General features: G+C 43.4%; 1 protein-coding gene across 2 annotated transcripts in view; it reads left to right on the plus strand.

Moving 5' to 3' along the window:
- The window catches only part of Eri3 (ERI1 exoribonuclease family member 3), a 129311-nt gene that overhangs the window by 3218 nt on the left and 108722 nt on the right, over nucleotides 1–17371 (plus strand). The window contains exon 3 of one of the 2 annotated variants that reach the window (XM_021199612.2): nucleotides 11008–11285. In XM_021199612.2, the coding sequence (XP_021055271.1) occupies nucleotides 11008–11285 (278 nt within the window). The remainder of the gene's footprint in view (nucleotides 1–11007; nucleotides 11286–17371) is intronic. The other variant, XM_029539489.1, reaches the window with a different exon arrangement.

The raw sequence follows: 17371 nt of genomic DNA on the forward strand, positions 1-17371 counted from the left end.
TTTTTTGAGACAGGGTTTTTCTGTGTAGCCCTGGCTGTCCTGGAACTCACTCTGTAGACCAGGCTGGCCTCGAACTCAGAAATCCGCCTGCCTCTGCCGCCCGAGTGCTGGGATTAAAGGCATGTGCCACCACGCCCAGCTAGAAATGCTCATCTTAATTCAACAATAAGACCACCTCTCATGTGACTCTTATGACATATTTGACCAAAACCTTTCAGATTTGATTTTGAGTTATGTGTCACCCTTGAGTGAATGATTGGTCCCCACCTACTTCCACCTGGACTGACTAAAAGGTAGGCTTTTGATGATTGATATCCAGGGATTTGGACGTTGTTTGTTCAATAACTGAGGCCCAGAGATTTTGCTAGTTGCTGGGATTATAGTGAACAAGCAGGCAGCCTATGATACCCACAGCTTTATGATCCACGGGAGAGACCAGCAGCAGTGCAGCAATGATGGTGCACCTGCTAGTGGTGCAGCCAGGGACCAGGTTCTCTGAGACTGCACTTCTTCCTGTGAACTTGCAGACTCTGAGGTGACTTCTCAAGGAACCCACCCCCTTACCTAGAAGTCAAAAAACATGCAGGATGAAGTGTCAGCTTTGTTAAGTTTGAGGAAGTTTGGTGTGATTAAAAGGCAGATGGGAAATGAAGCAGGAAAGGGGAGCAGAGTCTCGTGCCTTAGAAACTTCAGTGAGATGGTGGGACGAGAACGGGTAGGTGGAGGGGTAAAAGACTACAGGTTAGCAAGCTTTTCTAGGACAGACAAGAGTAAATACTTAGGGTTTGTGACTCTTACATCTGTACAGCTTGTAGTAAGTGTTTCAGCAGCTTTGGATACTGTGAAGATGAGCATGATTGTGTTCTAGTAAAGAATGTATTTATAAAAGCAGGTGGCATCTGGATTTGGTTCATAGACCATAGTTTGTCTTATCTGGATCAGAACAGTAAGAAGACATTAAAAGATTGTAAGCAGCTTAGGGTGGTGGTGGTACACTCCTGTAATTAATTGGTAGGGTAAAGCAGAAGAGTTGCTAATTCAAGGCCAGCCTGTGCTACATAACAAAGCAGAGATAAAAAGGAAAAAGGACAAATGGAAGATTATAATTATGAGGTTTGTGTTTTAGAGAGCTTGTAGTCATATCAGTGTAAAGAGTGGATTGAGAGGGCAAAAAGATAAGGAAGAGAGAATGAACGTACAGTGAATTAAAATGTTTTGGAAACTATTTTTTGTTGAAGGAAGTATGGACTCAGTGGAGCCCTTGAAGGGATCTTCATTTTAAGGTTCTTAGCGTAATAGCTAGGAGCTGGCTGTATACACAGAAACTGGCCCATGTCCTAAGCTTTCAAGGCAGTGGTCCTCATTCTATATGTCCTACTTGGTCTCTTCTTTCCTTGGTTGTAGTGTACTGGTAAACCATGCCTGATTTTGCAAAAGTCGGCCAGGTCAGTGTGATGGTGTGTCTCAAGCAGAGGGCCCAGTAAAGTTTTGGTTGAATGTGAAAAGTTTAGAGCTCAGAATCCCACTCTGGCCTTTTCCTCTTTCTTCCTCTTCTCATGAACCCCATGTATTTGCAGTGATGGAGGGAAGCCTACAGATTTCTGATAGTGATGTTTCTGTGACCTGAGACAAGTGACTTACCTCTGAGCTTCATTTTGCTGTCTAAAATGGAGAGGGCGGGATTGAAAAGCGTTGTTTGAAGTTTCAGCAGTGGTAAAGCTCTTAGCAGTGCATTGAGACCGTTTTGTTGTTGAGGTGCTGGTCGTGGTTGGCTGTTTTTAATTTTTAGGCAGGCTGTCACTGTGGCTGGCCTGGAACACTCCGTGTAGACCAGGCTAGCCTCGGACTCATAGAGATGTGTCTGCCTTTGCCTTCCAAGTGTTGGAATTGAAGGCAGATGCTACTACTACTATCTGCACAAAAGCAGGAAGTAGTTGGGTGATATGTGTTTTGTATTCATAAACTCTGAGCCACAGTTTTCATTGTGTCCATGTGGTGAAAACTTAACTGGCCTATAGGACACAATTACAATTTAAACAAGACAAATTTTTAATTTTTTTTTTAAGATTTTATTTTATACATGCATGCCAGAAGAGGGCATCAGATCCCATTACAGATGGTTGTGAGCCACCATATGGTTGCTGGGAATTGAACTCAGGACTTCTGGAAGAGCAGACATTACTCTTAATTACTGAGCCATCTCTCTAGCCCCAAGACACTTTTTACCCCCTGTGGAAAATGTGCACATAGTAGGTGTTTCATAGATGCCACACCATCAGAAGCGTGAGTGGAGTAAGTAGCTGCCCAATACAGACACACCCCTTTTGCTAGCCTGACTGCCTGGGGTCATGTATTAGTGTTGTTACATTACTGCCCTCCATTCCTGAAGAACTCCTCTACTCTTCCCTCCTGTGGTGGGAAGTGGAGCATGTGCTCTCCTGGCTTCCTTGTTACCATGTGAGCAAACCGGGGCTGCAGAAGGGTTAAGTTGAGTTGCCCAGGATCACAGTATCAGTAAGGTACTGTTAAAGCTAGTGCAGACTTGCCTCCAGATGGAATTGTGAGGTTGATTGTTGTGGTTCTCTTCCCTTCAGTGAGAAATGCATAGCCCATCCATGTCTGCTTGGCTGAATCCTGCTTTCTCTATTTGGTTCTGTTGGGTTTTATTAGATGATTTTGAGGACCAGACCTTTTGGGAACAGACTCCCTTTGGGTTGTTGTTTTAGCCTCTCCCTCCTTCGGGGGACACTCCTTGGGGAGCTTGGGTTAGGAGGGATTGCTTTGATATGTTTAAAATTGTGCCTTGTGCCCCACAGCCACAGGTAAAATCAAAAGGCAGATAATTTATGGGAGTGTCAAAGCTGGCCGCTGGCACCTCAGGAGGCCATTAGTATGCCTGTTCAGACCCTCTGTGTCCTCGCGATTGATTCCTTTCTGCACGAGCCTGATTTGGGAAGCTGTAGATCTGTGTGCAGTGATTGGATGTGACAGTCCAAACACTGGTCCCTAAATTAATCCTTTAATGGTACTCCCGCACCAGAGCAATATTCATTCTCCGTTCTCCCTCCCTCCCTTCTTCTTTCCTTCCCTCCCTCCCTCTCTCTTCTCTCTCCCCCTCCTTCTCCCTCCCTCCCCTCTGAGAAGGGCAGAAAGGGAAAGAGGGATGGAAGGGAGCTGTGGTTGGTGTGCTTTGGTTTCTCTGTTCTAGCACACTCTACCTCTAGAGTAGCTGGCATCACGGCTTTGTGTGTATTGGTTTGCTTAGTAAGTCTTTACTTTCTTAGTTGTGACTGTTGTGACTTAGTTGTTGTGACTTAGTTGTGTCTGTGCTGGGAGTCAAGAAATGAGCAAAGTAAAGTTGTTGCTTTTAAGAAACCAACGGTTTTCCTCAGATTTCCAGAACTTATGTGCCATTAAATTAAAAGTATATGCTCCTCGTTCAAGCTGTGTGAAAATTTAAAATGCAGAAAAGCACTTGACAAGAAAATAGTTAGAAAATCTGCTTTTTCTGCACACATGGATGCCTCCTTTTGGTGCACAGGTATGCCTCTGTGGTTGTTCTCCATCCTTCTGAGATAAGTCTTTGAAAATTGTCAGTAGCAAAAGAAACAGATAATGTGTCACCGCAGAGTGAGAGGGTAAGTCATAAAGTTAGAGTAAACTGTGCTACTGGGTCCCATGGCTGCCATTAGCTTTATCATGGAGTATCAGAAATCTATGAAAAAAAGGGTGGGACTTAGCTGTGTTTTAAAGTAAGTTTTAATTTGCTGGTGAAAAATAGCAGTGTTTTTCCTACAAAGAGGGAGCAGCATTTGCCAAGGCCCAGCTGTGTAGAAGGAAGTGCCACATCTGGGGACCTGAGCCAGAGCTGCCTGTTTCTCTGCCTCTTTAGAGCTTCTCGCTCTGTAAGGGGGAAGAGTCATGCCTCTGCCAAGTGTGTACGGGAAGGGGCTTTGAGGTCTGCACCACACTGCAGTGACTCTAGCCCGTGGTGCCCACTATCGCTGCTTTGTGCTGAGGTATATGTGTGTGTGTATATATATATATATATACACACACACATATATGTATAAAATTATATATATTTATATAATTTGTATATATATATACACACAAATCTGGATGGTTTATATTTCATTATTGCTTAAGGTTATTTTTGCTTAAAAATCATACCTTACCTCAAAAGAAGAATTGACGTTAATATGAATTATTAGTCCTGTAAAATAGTGAAATCAGTCAAGTAGGGAAATAAGACCTATTGGACACGGAAGAGGAAGATAGAGTTCTCATAAAATTGAATGCCATGTGTAGGACAGGAATATGATTACTGTTTTGCTTGATTGTTAGAGGATTAAGTGAGGTAGAATATGTAACTTACCAGCAGAGTGCCTGGCCTGTAGTAGGTTTTCAGAAAGGCATTTCCTTTTTTCTTTTGCGTGTGTTGACAATAGTAACTCCCTTTGAGCATGTACTGGTAGGCAGAACACTATATACATTGGGTGGTTGACGGGAACCAGAAAAGATACAGGTATTACTAATTCGAGTGTGTAGTAGAGTTAGGGCTCAGATACAGGTTTGTCTAATATTTTAGTAACAATGCTGTTCTGACTCTGCTCCAGCGCTAGCTTACTATCGAGAAAGGAAGGATCCGAACAGCTTTGGATAGCACTGTTATGTGTGCACGTCTGCAAAGGGGGCGGGGAAGGAGTATTTACAGGATAGTCGTATTTCCTCATCTCTAGCTTTGTCCATGTTGATTAGGAAGGAAGGTGTGTCATGGAGGAGTAACTGGTCTACAGGACATTGTGAAGAGACATCATTCAGCTTTGGCTTCTAGGAGTTTGTAAGTGGGAACAGCTGGTGGCTTAGCAAACAGCAGGCAGATCCTCAGGAATCGCCTTTTAGGTTTCTTTGAGCTGCTGAGATGGCCTGATTGATGTGTGTTCTCTGAATTTGTGTCCCTGACAGCTTTTGGTGGCTTTAGCACTGCTGGTGGTTTGAGAGGTCTTTCCGATGTCAGAGAGCTCTGTTAGCCCTGGCTGGAAGCAGTAAGCCAGGGCAGAGATGGGGACGGAGAAGAGTGTTCCGTTGAAATGAGGACCCCATTAGAGTTCCTGCTGCTTCCTTCCCACTATGGACCAATCATAAAAGTTGCCAGAAATTTCAGGCCTGTGTATGTGACATGTGGCCTGTGGCAAACTAGCCAGAGTACTTGTCTCCTGTGGTGGTGAGGAGAAGCTTGGCGTGAGTGTGAGGCCTGCTTCTTGCATTGGAGTGAGCAGTGCTGTTGGAGTTGGAGCTTTGGGTTCTGTTCTTTCTCCTCCTCTCTCTCTTCCCTCCCTTTCTCCATTCTTTTCTTTGTTTGAGGCAGGGTCTCACTATGTAGCCCTGGCTGACCTCCAGCTCACAGAGATCTGCCTGCCTCTCTCTCCTGCAGGCTGAGGTGAAGGGTGTGTACCATCATGCCTAGTATTTTTCCGTTCTTCTCTACTGAGTCTAGGTCATCCCTTTCCTCTCGCTGGGCTTCTCCCTGGCTGGCTGGCTGGTCTGCGTCTGCCTATTCATTTTTCTTCCTTTTTGACTGTGATTTTCATACAAGTACTCAGTCAGTAAAGATTATTCATTCGATTGAATTGAATGACTTTTGAAGGCATGCAGTTTATTTATATGTTTCCCAGGCTAATATTAGCTGCCTAAGTCAAAACCTGGGACCAACTAGATTCTAGACAGGTATCTTTGCTGTTTCTATGACTCAGGAATTTGAGTATAATTGCTAAGATCATCCTAGGACAAGGGTCTTTCCCCAGAACCGGGAAGCTAAAACATCCAGGTTCCTGAGTCAGTTGGACTCAATGCCTGACTCTGGTACCTTGGAATGTCTTTGGAATGTAGTTCTGTCTCCCAGTCTGGTTTTAGTGGTGTGCGCTGGATCTAGAGATGGCATTGACCTTTATGCTCCCAGAGGTTTCAGGTGTGTGTGGCTGGGGAAGTGGAATGGTAGGAGACCACATGTTTACTGATGGGCTTCTCAGCTTGTCCTATCCCTGATGCTCCCCAGCCAGTGTGTGGATGTTGAAGGATGACCTCCTCCCTCCCTCCTTTCCCTTTCCAGTAATGGAGGCTATAAAATGTCTATTTACACAAGACACCAGAACGACTCCTCTGTGGTTCCACTAATCTGGTGATTTGGTGCTTCTTTGGTCTCTCAGGTAAATACAGATTGAGTCTTTTTATAAAGGCATATTATTTCCCTCATTAAATGTGTGTCTTGGCACATGTGTTATTTACCTGATAGACAGTAATGGCTGCAGAGGAACCATTGGTGTCTGTTGTGTAAATACTCTGCACAGAGCCCATCCTCCAGGGGCCGGCCTCTGGGCAGTCCCTACTTACCCCTCCCTGTCCCCATTGGGGAGCTGATCCCTTCATTTTGAGATGAAAGTCATTCTTTTTTTTTTTTTTTTTTTGCTATAGCCTGCTTACTACTTTTTAATTTGCTATACAGAAAAGATGTTTGAGACTAAATGTGAATAAATCTTGGTCTCTGATTAAAAATATAGAGAATCATGAAATCTTTTGAGTTCTTCCCCTCGACCAGATACCAAACTCCTATTTATGTTGGAGCTATAGACTTAAATTCTGCATACTTGTAACTAAAGTATAAAGACATCAATGGAAAAGAAATCCTGAAGTTGCTAGCAAACCCAAGAGCAGGCTGGATGCAGTTGCAGGAACTGCAGGTGTTTCTGAGAGTCTGCATGGGCTGTGGGGCCTTACAAGGCAGAGGGAGAGTTACAGGGTGCTGAGTGGCATTACGGCAGAGGTGTGATGCTGTGAGAGCTGAGAGCGGTCTTGTCTTTTTTTTTTTTTTTTCTTTTGAGAATATTTCTCATATTCTGTTTTGTTTTTAAAGCTATAAGCACATGGATTTTATTTATTTAATTTACTGTGCTAGGGATTGAACCCAGGGCCTTCTGTATGTGGTAGGCAAGTACCCTACCACAGAGCTACACTCTTAGCCTTACACCTGGATTTTTAAAAGTTTTTTTTTTTTTTTTTTTTAAGTTGGAAACAACCCAAATTTACATAAAAATTGGAAGTGCAATACAAAGCTTTCTTTTCTGAACCATTTGAAGATTAAATTCCTGAACTAATGTCCCATTATTAAGATACTTGATGTGTATTTTCTATAAGCAGGGCCTTTCTTAGCTAACTACAATACAACTCTCAAACGCAGACAGTTAACATGGATGTGCTAATCTCAGTCTAGTTCACAGATCCCATTCAGGTTTTGTTCATTGTCCCAGGAACGTTCTTTGTAGCAGAAGGGGGTGGTTGGTGATTTCGGGCTGCGTTTAGTTGTGGGCTGGTTATGTGTGCATTGTTCCTCTGTTAGGGCTTGTCTGGTGCTTTCTAACAGTTAGGCTTATATTAGGCCTCTTCAGCAGGAATATCAGAAATGATTCTTTGTTCTCATTACATCCTGTCAAGTGGCATGAATTTTGATTTTCAAATTAGTGACACTTTTTTGGGGTGGGGGGACAAGGGTCTTACCATGTAGCCCTGGTTGACCTGGAGCTCACTGTATAGACCAGGCTGGCCTTGTGTTTTTGGCTGAGCCTCCTGAGTGCTGGTATTAAAGGTGTGTGCCACCACATCTTGCAGTAATGCTTATTTTTGACCTGTTGTGTAAGATGGTGTCTGCTCATCTTTTCCATTTTAAAATTACTTCTTGTAGTAACTAATAAGGGTTCTATGGAAAAATACATTGAAATCATTTTTATATCCTCTATAGATTTCAGTTGTACTTATTAAATCTCTATGGACTCATGGTTTCCAGGCTTATTCATCGTACTAAAATTTACCACCATCTTTTTTGACCTGCAGGAGTCTCTTCATGGTGACTTTTGAGTCCCTTTGATTTGTTTCTATTATTCTTTTGAGAATTCCCTTCCTTTCTTGTAGGATATCTTAGGCTCATCTTGTACTTTTCTAACCATTTCTCCAGGGAGAATGGTTCCTGTAGTGGACAGTGGTATTTGGAAGGCACTGGTGTGTTAAGTGTGCTCATTGCTGTGCTCATCCTTAGTTATTGCTAGAGTGTGCATCTATAGCTGTGTGTGTGTGTAATCATACTTTTATTTATATCTACATTGTATATCCATATCAACCATGTCTATACCAGAAATCATGAGTCTTAATGTCAATACTGCACACTTAAACAATACCACAGGTTTTACCTTTTTTGTGTGTGTATGTGAAAAACCTGGTTTCCATTATCCTTTTTGTATGTAACTGTTGGGTTGTTTCTGGCCCTTTCCCCCTCCCTAAGGAGTGCCCTTGTTGTCTCCACCGTGGAACTTACTAGATTCCGCTTGGCATGCGCCTGCCCTAGGCTCTGACATGGTATGCACAGTACACCCTGCCACCTCTACCTGCATGCCTTCTCACCTGCCTGGGTTCTTACCCTTCCTCTAAGACCCTTCTGTTTCTCCTAACTCCAAGTAATGTACACATTTGTCTTTCTTTACTCTAGTTAATAGTTTTAGAATTGAAGTTTTTACAAAGAGAAGAGAAAGCATTACCTACTGTCCTTTGACTTAATCTGAATTTGGTTGTTAGGAGGGCAGTATGGAACCCAGTTAGTATTGATATATTGAGACTTGATCTCTTAATATCTGTTTTTATATATTTTTACATATATAGGTGTTTTGCTAGCCTTCATGTATGTCTATGCACCATGTTCATGCAGTGTCTGCAGAGGCTAGATGACATTCAGTCTCCTGGGATTGGAGCTATGGATGCTTGTGAGCTACCATGTGGATGCTGGCAATCAAACTCAGGTGCTCTAGAAGAGCAGCGAGTATTCAAATGTGAACCATCCCTCCAGGCCCTAGTGTCTATTCTTAAGAATTCTTCCAAGTAGTCCTTGATGTGTATGAAATCAGAGAAAACCAAGCCTGTAGACAAGGATGCCTTCTAGCTATCAGTGTCTTGTCCAAGGGAGGACATAGTAGGATATGTATATATTGCCCTTTGGGAGGTCTAGAGAATTATAGGAATGTAGAAGACAACTTTGTAAGCATTGTTCACTGAAGGAAGAGCCAGTTTCATAGTTATAATAATAAGCTAGTAACTTTCTGAGTCATTATGCACAAGACACTGCCCTTGGTATTTTACCTCTGTTCCCATTCCATTCTCACTCTAGAGGTAGATACTATTATCATTATCATTGTATAGGGAGGGAGTTGAAGACTAGAGCATGCCCATGGTGCCATGGCTAGTAAGTGCTGAGGTTAGAACAAACAAGACATTGCTTGTGGTATATTGCAGGCAGAGTCTGGTTGATTTATATACTATGTATACTATAGACACACGAAGATTTGTAAAAGTCTTTCTACCTGTCTCAGTTGGCTAGAAGAGGTCTAAGGTCCAGAAGGACTTTACTTCTAAAAGAGAATGGATAACAGAGCCATTATCATCTTGTCACTGAAGTTTTCCTGTTACTGTTGATGAGTGAGTGATAGAATGGGTTTGTTTTGGAACTCTGCTTTTCAAAGGGACATTGGTCCTTTTGCCTTTGAACTCAAGCTTGCCATTGTCTCCCTGGACTATGAGTTTTGGGGTAGGCTGTAAAGCAGTGGTAAAAATAAGTGCCATGCTTGTGTAGGGTCCATGAAGAGTCCTTTTCAGTCTTTCTGTAGTCAATCCTGTGACATTTCATGTTTCAATATAGACTATGCAGGAGTCACACTAGTGTGTATCCTCATAGATACTCGGGCACGTGATCGTGGTTTTCAGTAAGTCAGGAGAGAGCTGTGAACGGAAGTCATCCTCTGCAGTATACTCAGGTGACAGGGGCTGCATTGTACTGGAGTGTGCTCCACGTTTCACAGGGTGGGGAGACAGTGTCAACTAGTGTCGCTAGTCAGAGGCAGGCCTTGGGTTCTGTTGGTGTGTGGCTTTAGGAAACATAAACTGATGGCAATTTGTGTATGAAAAGATTTCTTGTTTTAGAATTAAAGTTGAGGGAAATTTTCATATTGAGTTTAATGTGGGAAAGCACACATTCCTACATCTCTCTGCCTTGTTTCCCTCTCTCACAGACCAGGTTATTTGTGAGTAAAACATAGGCTTTGATTTTTCTATTTAGTTAACCCTCAGAGGAGGCCAGATATCGTGTGAATTTAAAGGGAAAATGATTCAGTTTTTTTTTTTTTTTCTGTACATGTTCCCTCAGAAAACTTTACTAGACTTTTAGAAATACTCCCATTACTGCCACATCTGGGTTTTCTCTTTCTCCTTTGTATTTAAAAGGCCTCATAGTCATCCAGGGCCTCTAGGAGAGAGTGAGGCCATGGCTGCAAATGAGGAGGCCTGAGGCTGTTGCCAGCTGTGCTCTGCAGTTCCCCTAGGGTGCTACTCACCAGTGTGCATTGGAAATCATCAGAACGTCATCAACAGAGCCCCCTGGGATTGATTTTAGTAGCTTTCATGCTCTCTTGCTGGGAGAAGGTAGAGGGTATGTGGAGATCAAGTCATAGACAGACGAGCCAGGGACACATGATGGATAAGAGCGCTGAAGAGAGCGGTCAGGAAAGTGAGGCTGCTTCTAGGACTGAAAGTGCAGTTGGTCACCTCAGTCTGCTTCGGAATCCTTTGGGTTGAAGTTAACTATTGCCACCTAAGAAGTGACTGAGGAAGTCCTCTCGGCTCTCTTTTGAACAAGTGCTCCATTTACAAAGGAAGCTAATTTTGTGTGTTGCTTTGAGAAAGCTCTGGGAGACAGTTGCAATAATACTGCAGGTGCTGGTATAAGGGTCTTAAACTTTGGTGACAAAAATCATGATTTAGACAAAGGCCTGGAAATAGAGGGGAGTGGCTCAGGCTGCATGGGAGTTCCGGAAGACTGGATGGAGCAGGGTAACAGTGGGGGGAGAGTAACCCAGGCTCTCTGCTTTTGTTTTTTGTTTCCTTTTCCTTTTCTTTTAACTTTCCTTCCCTAAGTTTTAGATGCCTCTGGATGTTCAATGCTAGCACCTTTACAGACTGGAGCAGCTCGATTTTCTTCATATTTACTTTCAAGAGCAAGAAAAGTGCTGGGCTCCCACTTGTTTTCTCCCTGTGGTGTTCCGGAGTTCTGTTCCATATCCACCAGAAAGCTGGCGGCCCACGGCTTTGGCGCGTCAATGGCGGCAATGGTGCCCTTCCCTCCCCAGAGGTATCACTACTTTTTAGTGCTGGACTTTGAGGCCACATGCGACAAGCCACAGATTCATCCTCAGGTAATTGTTGTATCATTGCTTCAGAAAAGGTTGGGTGGGCAAGAGGGAGGGAGGAGTGTCTTGTTTCTTGGGACCCAGAGTTTTCACATATCTCATGGCTTTTAGTAACATAGGTTGGTTCCACATGGCAATGCAGAACTGTGCAGTCTCTGGGGAGAACTGGATACATTGTTCTCCCTAGTCTTAGCTTTTGGTAATCAGAATGCTGCTCTCCCTCTCCCGGCCTTCCTCTTTCCTATGGGTTCTGTTGTCCTTTCTTCCTGCCATTACTGTGTGCCTTTTTAAGGAGTACAGTGGTAGTCAGCTCCTGATGTGACCTTACCTCCTGGTATTAACACTTTCCCCCTCACTCATAGATACCCCTCTCTCGGCAGTAGAATGTAGTAGGAGAGACAGTGTGAATGAAGGCCCCAGGCTAGGTTAGAAGAAACACTAGTCTGCTTTGCTCCTTTGGAGCATTTGCTCTGGGGAAGCCAGCTAACACATACTCAGACACTCAGTACTGCAGAGAGACTCACATGTGTAGATACTGAGGCCGTAATCCAACAGTCAACACTGCTTTACCAGTCATGTTAATGACTGTGGCAGTGAATTTGATAGCCTCAGCCAGGCCTTCTGATGACCATAGCCCTAGTGGATATCTGACTTCAACCCTAGGAGAGACCCTCAGCCAGCCAAGCACCTACCACCTTCCTGACTCACCGGAACTGTGACAGAGAACAATTGGTTCTTAATGTTTTAAGCCACACATTTGGGGCTTTGTTTGTTTTTCCTTTATAAAGTATCTCACAGTATTGACTAAGGCGTCCTTGAACTCACTCTAGCTAGCCCATGCTAGTTTTGAACTTACCATCCTACCAAGTGGTAGGATTATTGGTGTGTGCTCCTATACTTGGTTGAGTGTAATTTGTTAAAGTAGCATTAGAGAATCTGACCAGGTGCCATTGCTAGTCTGTTGAAAAGGAAAATGTCTTTGCTTTCCTTCCTTGCATACAAAGACCTTCCTTGATCTTTTGAGGTACCGTCTTTTTAGGGAGCTTGAAGTAGTAGCAGAGAGGTACCTATGCTGGGTATGTGAGGGAATGGTTGAATGCCAGTGTGGTAATTCACTGTAGTGTGGAGACTTGGGTGTGCGTGGCTCCAGGATGACAACTCTTGCAGTGCTTAGGGTAGAGTAAGTTTGGAGTATGCAGATCTGTTGCTTTGGGAGAGTAGCTTTCATTAGGAGGCCAGAGGGGGAGATCTCACAGTTGGGACTTGGGAGGCAGGGACACTTGAGGACCACAAAAAGGTGAAGTCTTCATTTTTCATGGTTAGCCTTTTTTCTCTTGGGGCATGTCTGTAGAATGTAGGTTGTTTTACCTGTCCAGGGGATACATCCTCTTTCCTTCCCTCTTTCCTCTTTCCTGTTAGTTGTTAAAAAAGAGGCTTGCCCAGCTATTGGATGGAACACAGGGTCCCTAATGGAGGAGCTAGAGAAAGTACCCAAGGAACTGAAGGGGGCTGCAACCCTGTAGGTGGAACAACAATATGAACTAACCAGTACCCCCTGAGCTTGTGTCTCTAGCTGCATATGTAGCAGAAGATGGCCTAATCGGCCATCACTGGGAATAGAGGCCCCTTGGTCTTGCAACTTTATATGACCCAGCACAAGGGAAGGCCTGGGCCAAGTAGTGGGAGTGGGTGGGTAGGGGAGCAGAGGTGGGGGGAGGGGTATAGGAAACTTTTGGGATAACATTTGAAATGTAAATAAAGAAAAATAAAGAAAAAAAAAAAAAAAGAGGCTTGCCTCTGGGGCATTGGAATCCGGCCTGCTAGACAAGGACGATGCCCTAAGGGAGGGAACTTTAGATTGAATTAGATTGAAGGGAATGTTTGGGAACTGTCCAAGCTACATTTAACTTTCTGTCTCCTGCTCTTGCCAGTATTGGGGAGCTGAGTGGTTGGATGGGAATTCTGGTTGTGGAGTCTTTTGAGTTGCAAATCCAGGATCGACTTTCTAATGTCCCATATTATTTCCCTTATAGATTAAGTTTCAGTCTTGAGTAAGCTCTATGGGTCATGACTATAACACCTATGTTACATGTGCTTCATCTTTATCTTCTTTGGATCTCCACAATTGCTTGCTTGGCACTTCTCGTGGCATTTGCTGCTTCCTGGAACATGCTTTTGCATATGTGCTTCTTAGCTTTCCACTTGGATTGTAAACTCAGCAGTTACATAGCTCTGTCTGCCTGTCCTGTGAAAGGTCTTGCCAGTATTCTTGAAGGTGGAACCTGATTTATGTCTCTCAGTTTGCTTGGTCAGTGTCATCTTTTGTCTCTCTTTCAAGGACATGTCTGTCTGTGTGTCCATCATCACACTAAAGATATTATGCAGTAGGAATTTAAATCATCTACGTTACCAACTTGCTTCCCAGACTTAGGCACCAAGGGTTCTCATGACCCATCCTGGGTAAGGAGCTTGGTGCTTTTATGAGGGTCTGCATCTAAGTAAAAGACTATTCCAGAATCAATGAACCCTGATGATGTTATTCCAAGGGCACTTAAGGTGCATCATTAGCTAAGCACTAGCTGTTGCTTTAGAGAACTTGGAGACAGGCATTTGCTGTCTTGCTTATCTTGAAGAGGGGAATACGAATGATCTTGGAAATTATAGACCTGTTAGTTTACTGTGATACCAGAGAAGATAGTTGACCTGTTCGTCAGATAATCAATCAGCAAACAGCTAGAAGAATGTGGGGTACTGAGTAATACCTTACATGGGTTTCTGAAGAAGAGCAAATCCTGTCAGATCAATCTAACTTCTTGGTGTGACAAAGTGATGGATTCGAGTGGGTCTAGGGAAAGTGATAAATGTAATGCATCTCAACTTCATTAAGCCTCTGCAAAGCTGCCTTCAGCGGGTAGATAGGCAGGCGAGCTCGGGCCACACATGTATGTTCTTTGGACTATCTCTAGGCCACTCTCAAGAAAGGGATGGGGAGACCAAGACCTGTTATTAATGGCAACTTAAAGCCCCACTCTATTTGGGGGAAGGAGAATCTTAAAGGTTTCTAGGTCATGATTCTGATAGAATTCAGAGGAAACTTGGAAGGTGGATGAGAGAAGTTTTCAGTCCCAGATATGACAGTACGTGTAGTGAGGCAGCTGTAGGGCAGGCTCTCATCAGGGCCAGCCCCTGCTGCCTAGGTGAATCATCAGCAAGGGAAGGGAGAAAACTGGAGAGCTCATAGTAGAGGGACAAAAATGACTGTAGGCAAAAAAACCCAAGCCTAATAAGAGAGAAAATAAGTGGAAGATAGTTTAGGCCATTAATTTCTTGTTCTTAATAAATGTGTTAATACCTTGCTCTGTATTTTAACAACGACCACAAAAACTTTACCCAGGGGGGCTGGAGAGATGGCTCAGCGGTTAAGAGCACTGACTGCTCTTCCGGAGGTCCTGAGTTCGATTCCTAGAAACCACATGGTGACTCACAACCATCTGTAATGAGATTGGATGCTCTCTTCTGGAGTGTCTGAAGACAGCCACAGTGTACTTACATGTAATAAATGAATAAATCTTTAAAAAACAAAAACAAAACAAAACAAAACTTCACCCAGATTTAAATGGAAGGAGGAAAGATTGAGATTGTGGTAGGAAGAACCTTCCAAAAGAAACAAGAAAATCAGCCACTAGGCTATAACTCACCACCTTACAGAGCCATGAGATGGCTGCTCTGAGACATGCTTTTTATGGAAAATCCCACATGTGTTCTAGGCTAGAACTAGAACTCTCCTGATTGGCTCTTTTGCTTTTAATACTCCAAGATCTCTGCATGGCTCACTTCTGGATCTTTTAGACCTACAGTTTAGAGCATGGCATACTTTCCAGGTATGTGAGGTGGAAACAGGTTACGAATGGCTCAGGAAAGACCTGCTGTTTGGAGGCTTGGTGTGGAGTTCATTTCTCTTACCTCTCATTTTCAAATGTCTCTGAGTCAGCTTACTGAGACTGTCTTAAAGGAATACCTCCATGAGAAATGAATGCTTGTGTGCTCTGTTGTGCATGGGTGTGTAACAATATTGGTTATAAATACAGTAAAACATCTGGTATTTTCAATTTGTCACCTTTTTTTGCTGGTTATTTTTGTACTTTGTTCAAGTAAGTGAAATTAGACGTGCTTGGTCTACTCCATTTGGGGGAACTGGTTTGCTAGTAATAGGTTTTCATGTGAGTTTTGTGCTCATTTTATGTTTTATGTGTTTCTATTTAGATGAACATGATAAGTATTAATTTAATATGAGACTTTTTCATTGGAAAACCTTTTTTCTCTCAAATGTTAATTTAGATGATTTAAAGTATTAGAGGCTCTTAATTTCAGAAATGTGGGGTTTTTTTCTTGTCTTAGGAATTGCTTTTTGATACAGAGTAAATTTTGATCTGATTTAAGGGGACAGTGGCTCCTTTGTCCTCACTAGCAGAGCTTGCTTTGCTCATTTGGTGTGGATGTGCATGATGTGATGGTTGTTGTGACCCTAGGGCCCAGAGAGCAGCCTGAAAGCTTTGGTGGCTCTTTAATTGTGCATCTTTAACCTCAGGGCAAGTTCTCTCACCACCTCAGTGTTCAGAGGAGACCAAAGCAAATGTAAGTGAGGAAAATGAGGTATAGGCCAGTGCGTGTGGGGAAGACGAAGTAACCTCAGCTGTCTGTATGGCTTGGGAGGGAGGGGGAGCACAGCTCTTTATGTGGGGAGTTAAGTCCTGGCTGCTGCCTAGCCTGCATCAGTCCCTTGGTCTTCTGGGTAGTCTTTTCTCTTTGCTTCAAAGCAGCCCTGTCTACTGTTTTCTTCTTTTCTGTATTTAAGCGCCTATAATGTTAGAACAATGACCTTTGGGGTTGAGGTTTTCTAGTGTTTCGTCTTTGCCCATTGCCCTCACCCTCACCTCCCTTCAGAAACCTTGGAGAGATAGTATTTGCATTTGAGTTAGACTTATGACCAAATGAGTTTCTCTTGTATAGAAAATTGTGCAGCTCTTGGGTTTATTTGAAGGGCAGGATGGGGAACAGGGATGGTGGTGACTGAGGACTAGAACTATACAGAAGAAAGACACTTGAAGTATTTCAGTAGGACCTAGAACTGGCACCATTACTGGCCTTTTGTGGAAGAGACATTGTAGAAAAGTTTTCAGGAAATTGGTTAAGATCACTGTAAGTCAGACTATATTGATTCCCTTTCTCTTTCCTTCAAGGCTGAAAGACTGTCCCCCTCCCTCCAAGAATTGCTCTTTGCTCCATAATTGCCTTCTTATTTTCTGTTTTTGGTTCTTGCAGTCTCTAAGTGGTCAAAAGGAAAGTACCCTATAGAAAAAAATACCCTTTCCTCTCCTTTCCTGTTAATTTGCTGTGTTTGCAGCTCCTCCACGTGGGAGGGAATAGGCCCACTTTCTAGCAGGGCTCAGTTGTTAGATTTGGTCCCCTGTGTTCAGCCTCAGTTAGCCTGCATTTTTTCTGTACAAACAGGCAAAAGACGCTGATGCTATTCTAAACTGGGAAATGAAATGCAAAACCGACGTTAATGTAACATTATGGCTGAGATTAAATGCACCAAAATCAGGAAATTCAAAGTTATGCTTCCCCCAGCAACTATAACTCAGCCTCATGTGGCGTGTGTAGTGTTTTGTGTTAGTGTGGATGGTGTTATATGTTACAACATTAAAGTGAACACCATAAGCAGAGCACAGAATGCTTGAGGGGCTGAGTTATGATGACTCTGTGAGCTGTAAGTGTTCTTGCACAGGCTCCTGACTCCTCGAATAATTTTTTTCCCTGCCCATCAGAACAATTATTGCCTTTCTTTTCAGTTATATTTCTGCTTTAGCACATCTTTTCCAGAGTCACCATAAATGAATCCCACTATTGGTGGCCGGTAATTGTAGGGAGAATGGGGTGACCCACTAGACCCTTTTGTCCTTTTGTCACTGCCTCCATAAAAGTGATGCCTCCTGCCTCCTAGTCAGCCTGTTGTTTCCTTGTGGTCCCTATCGGGATGGGCCTTATCCTGACGCCCTGTGGCTCCTCACTAGTGCTCCCTGAATGGGAAC

The sequence above is a fragment of the Mus pahari genome, chromosome 6 (assembly GCF_900095145.1).
Source record: "Mus pahari chromosome 6, PAHARI_EIJ_v1.1, whole genome shotgun sequence".
Lineage (NCBI taxonomy): Eukaryota > Metazoa > Chordata > Mammalia > Rodentia > Muridae > Mus > Mus pahari.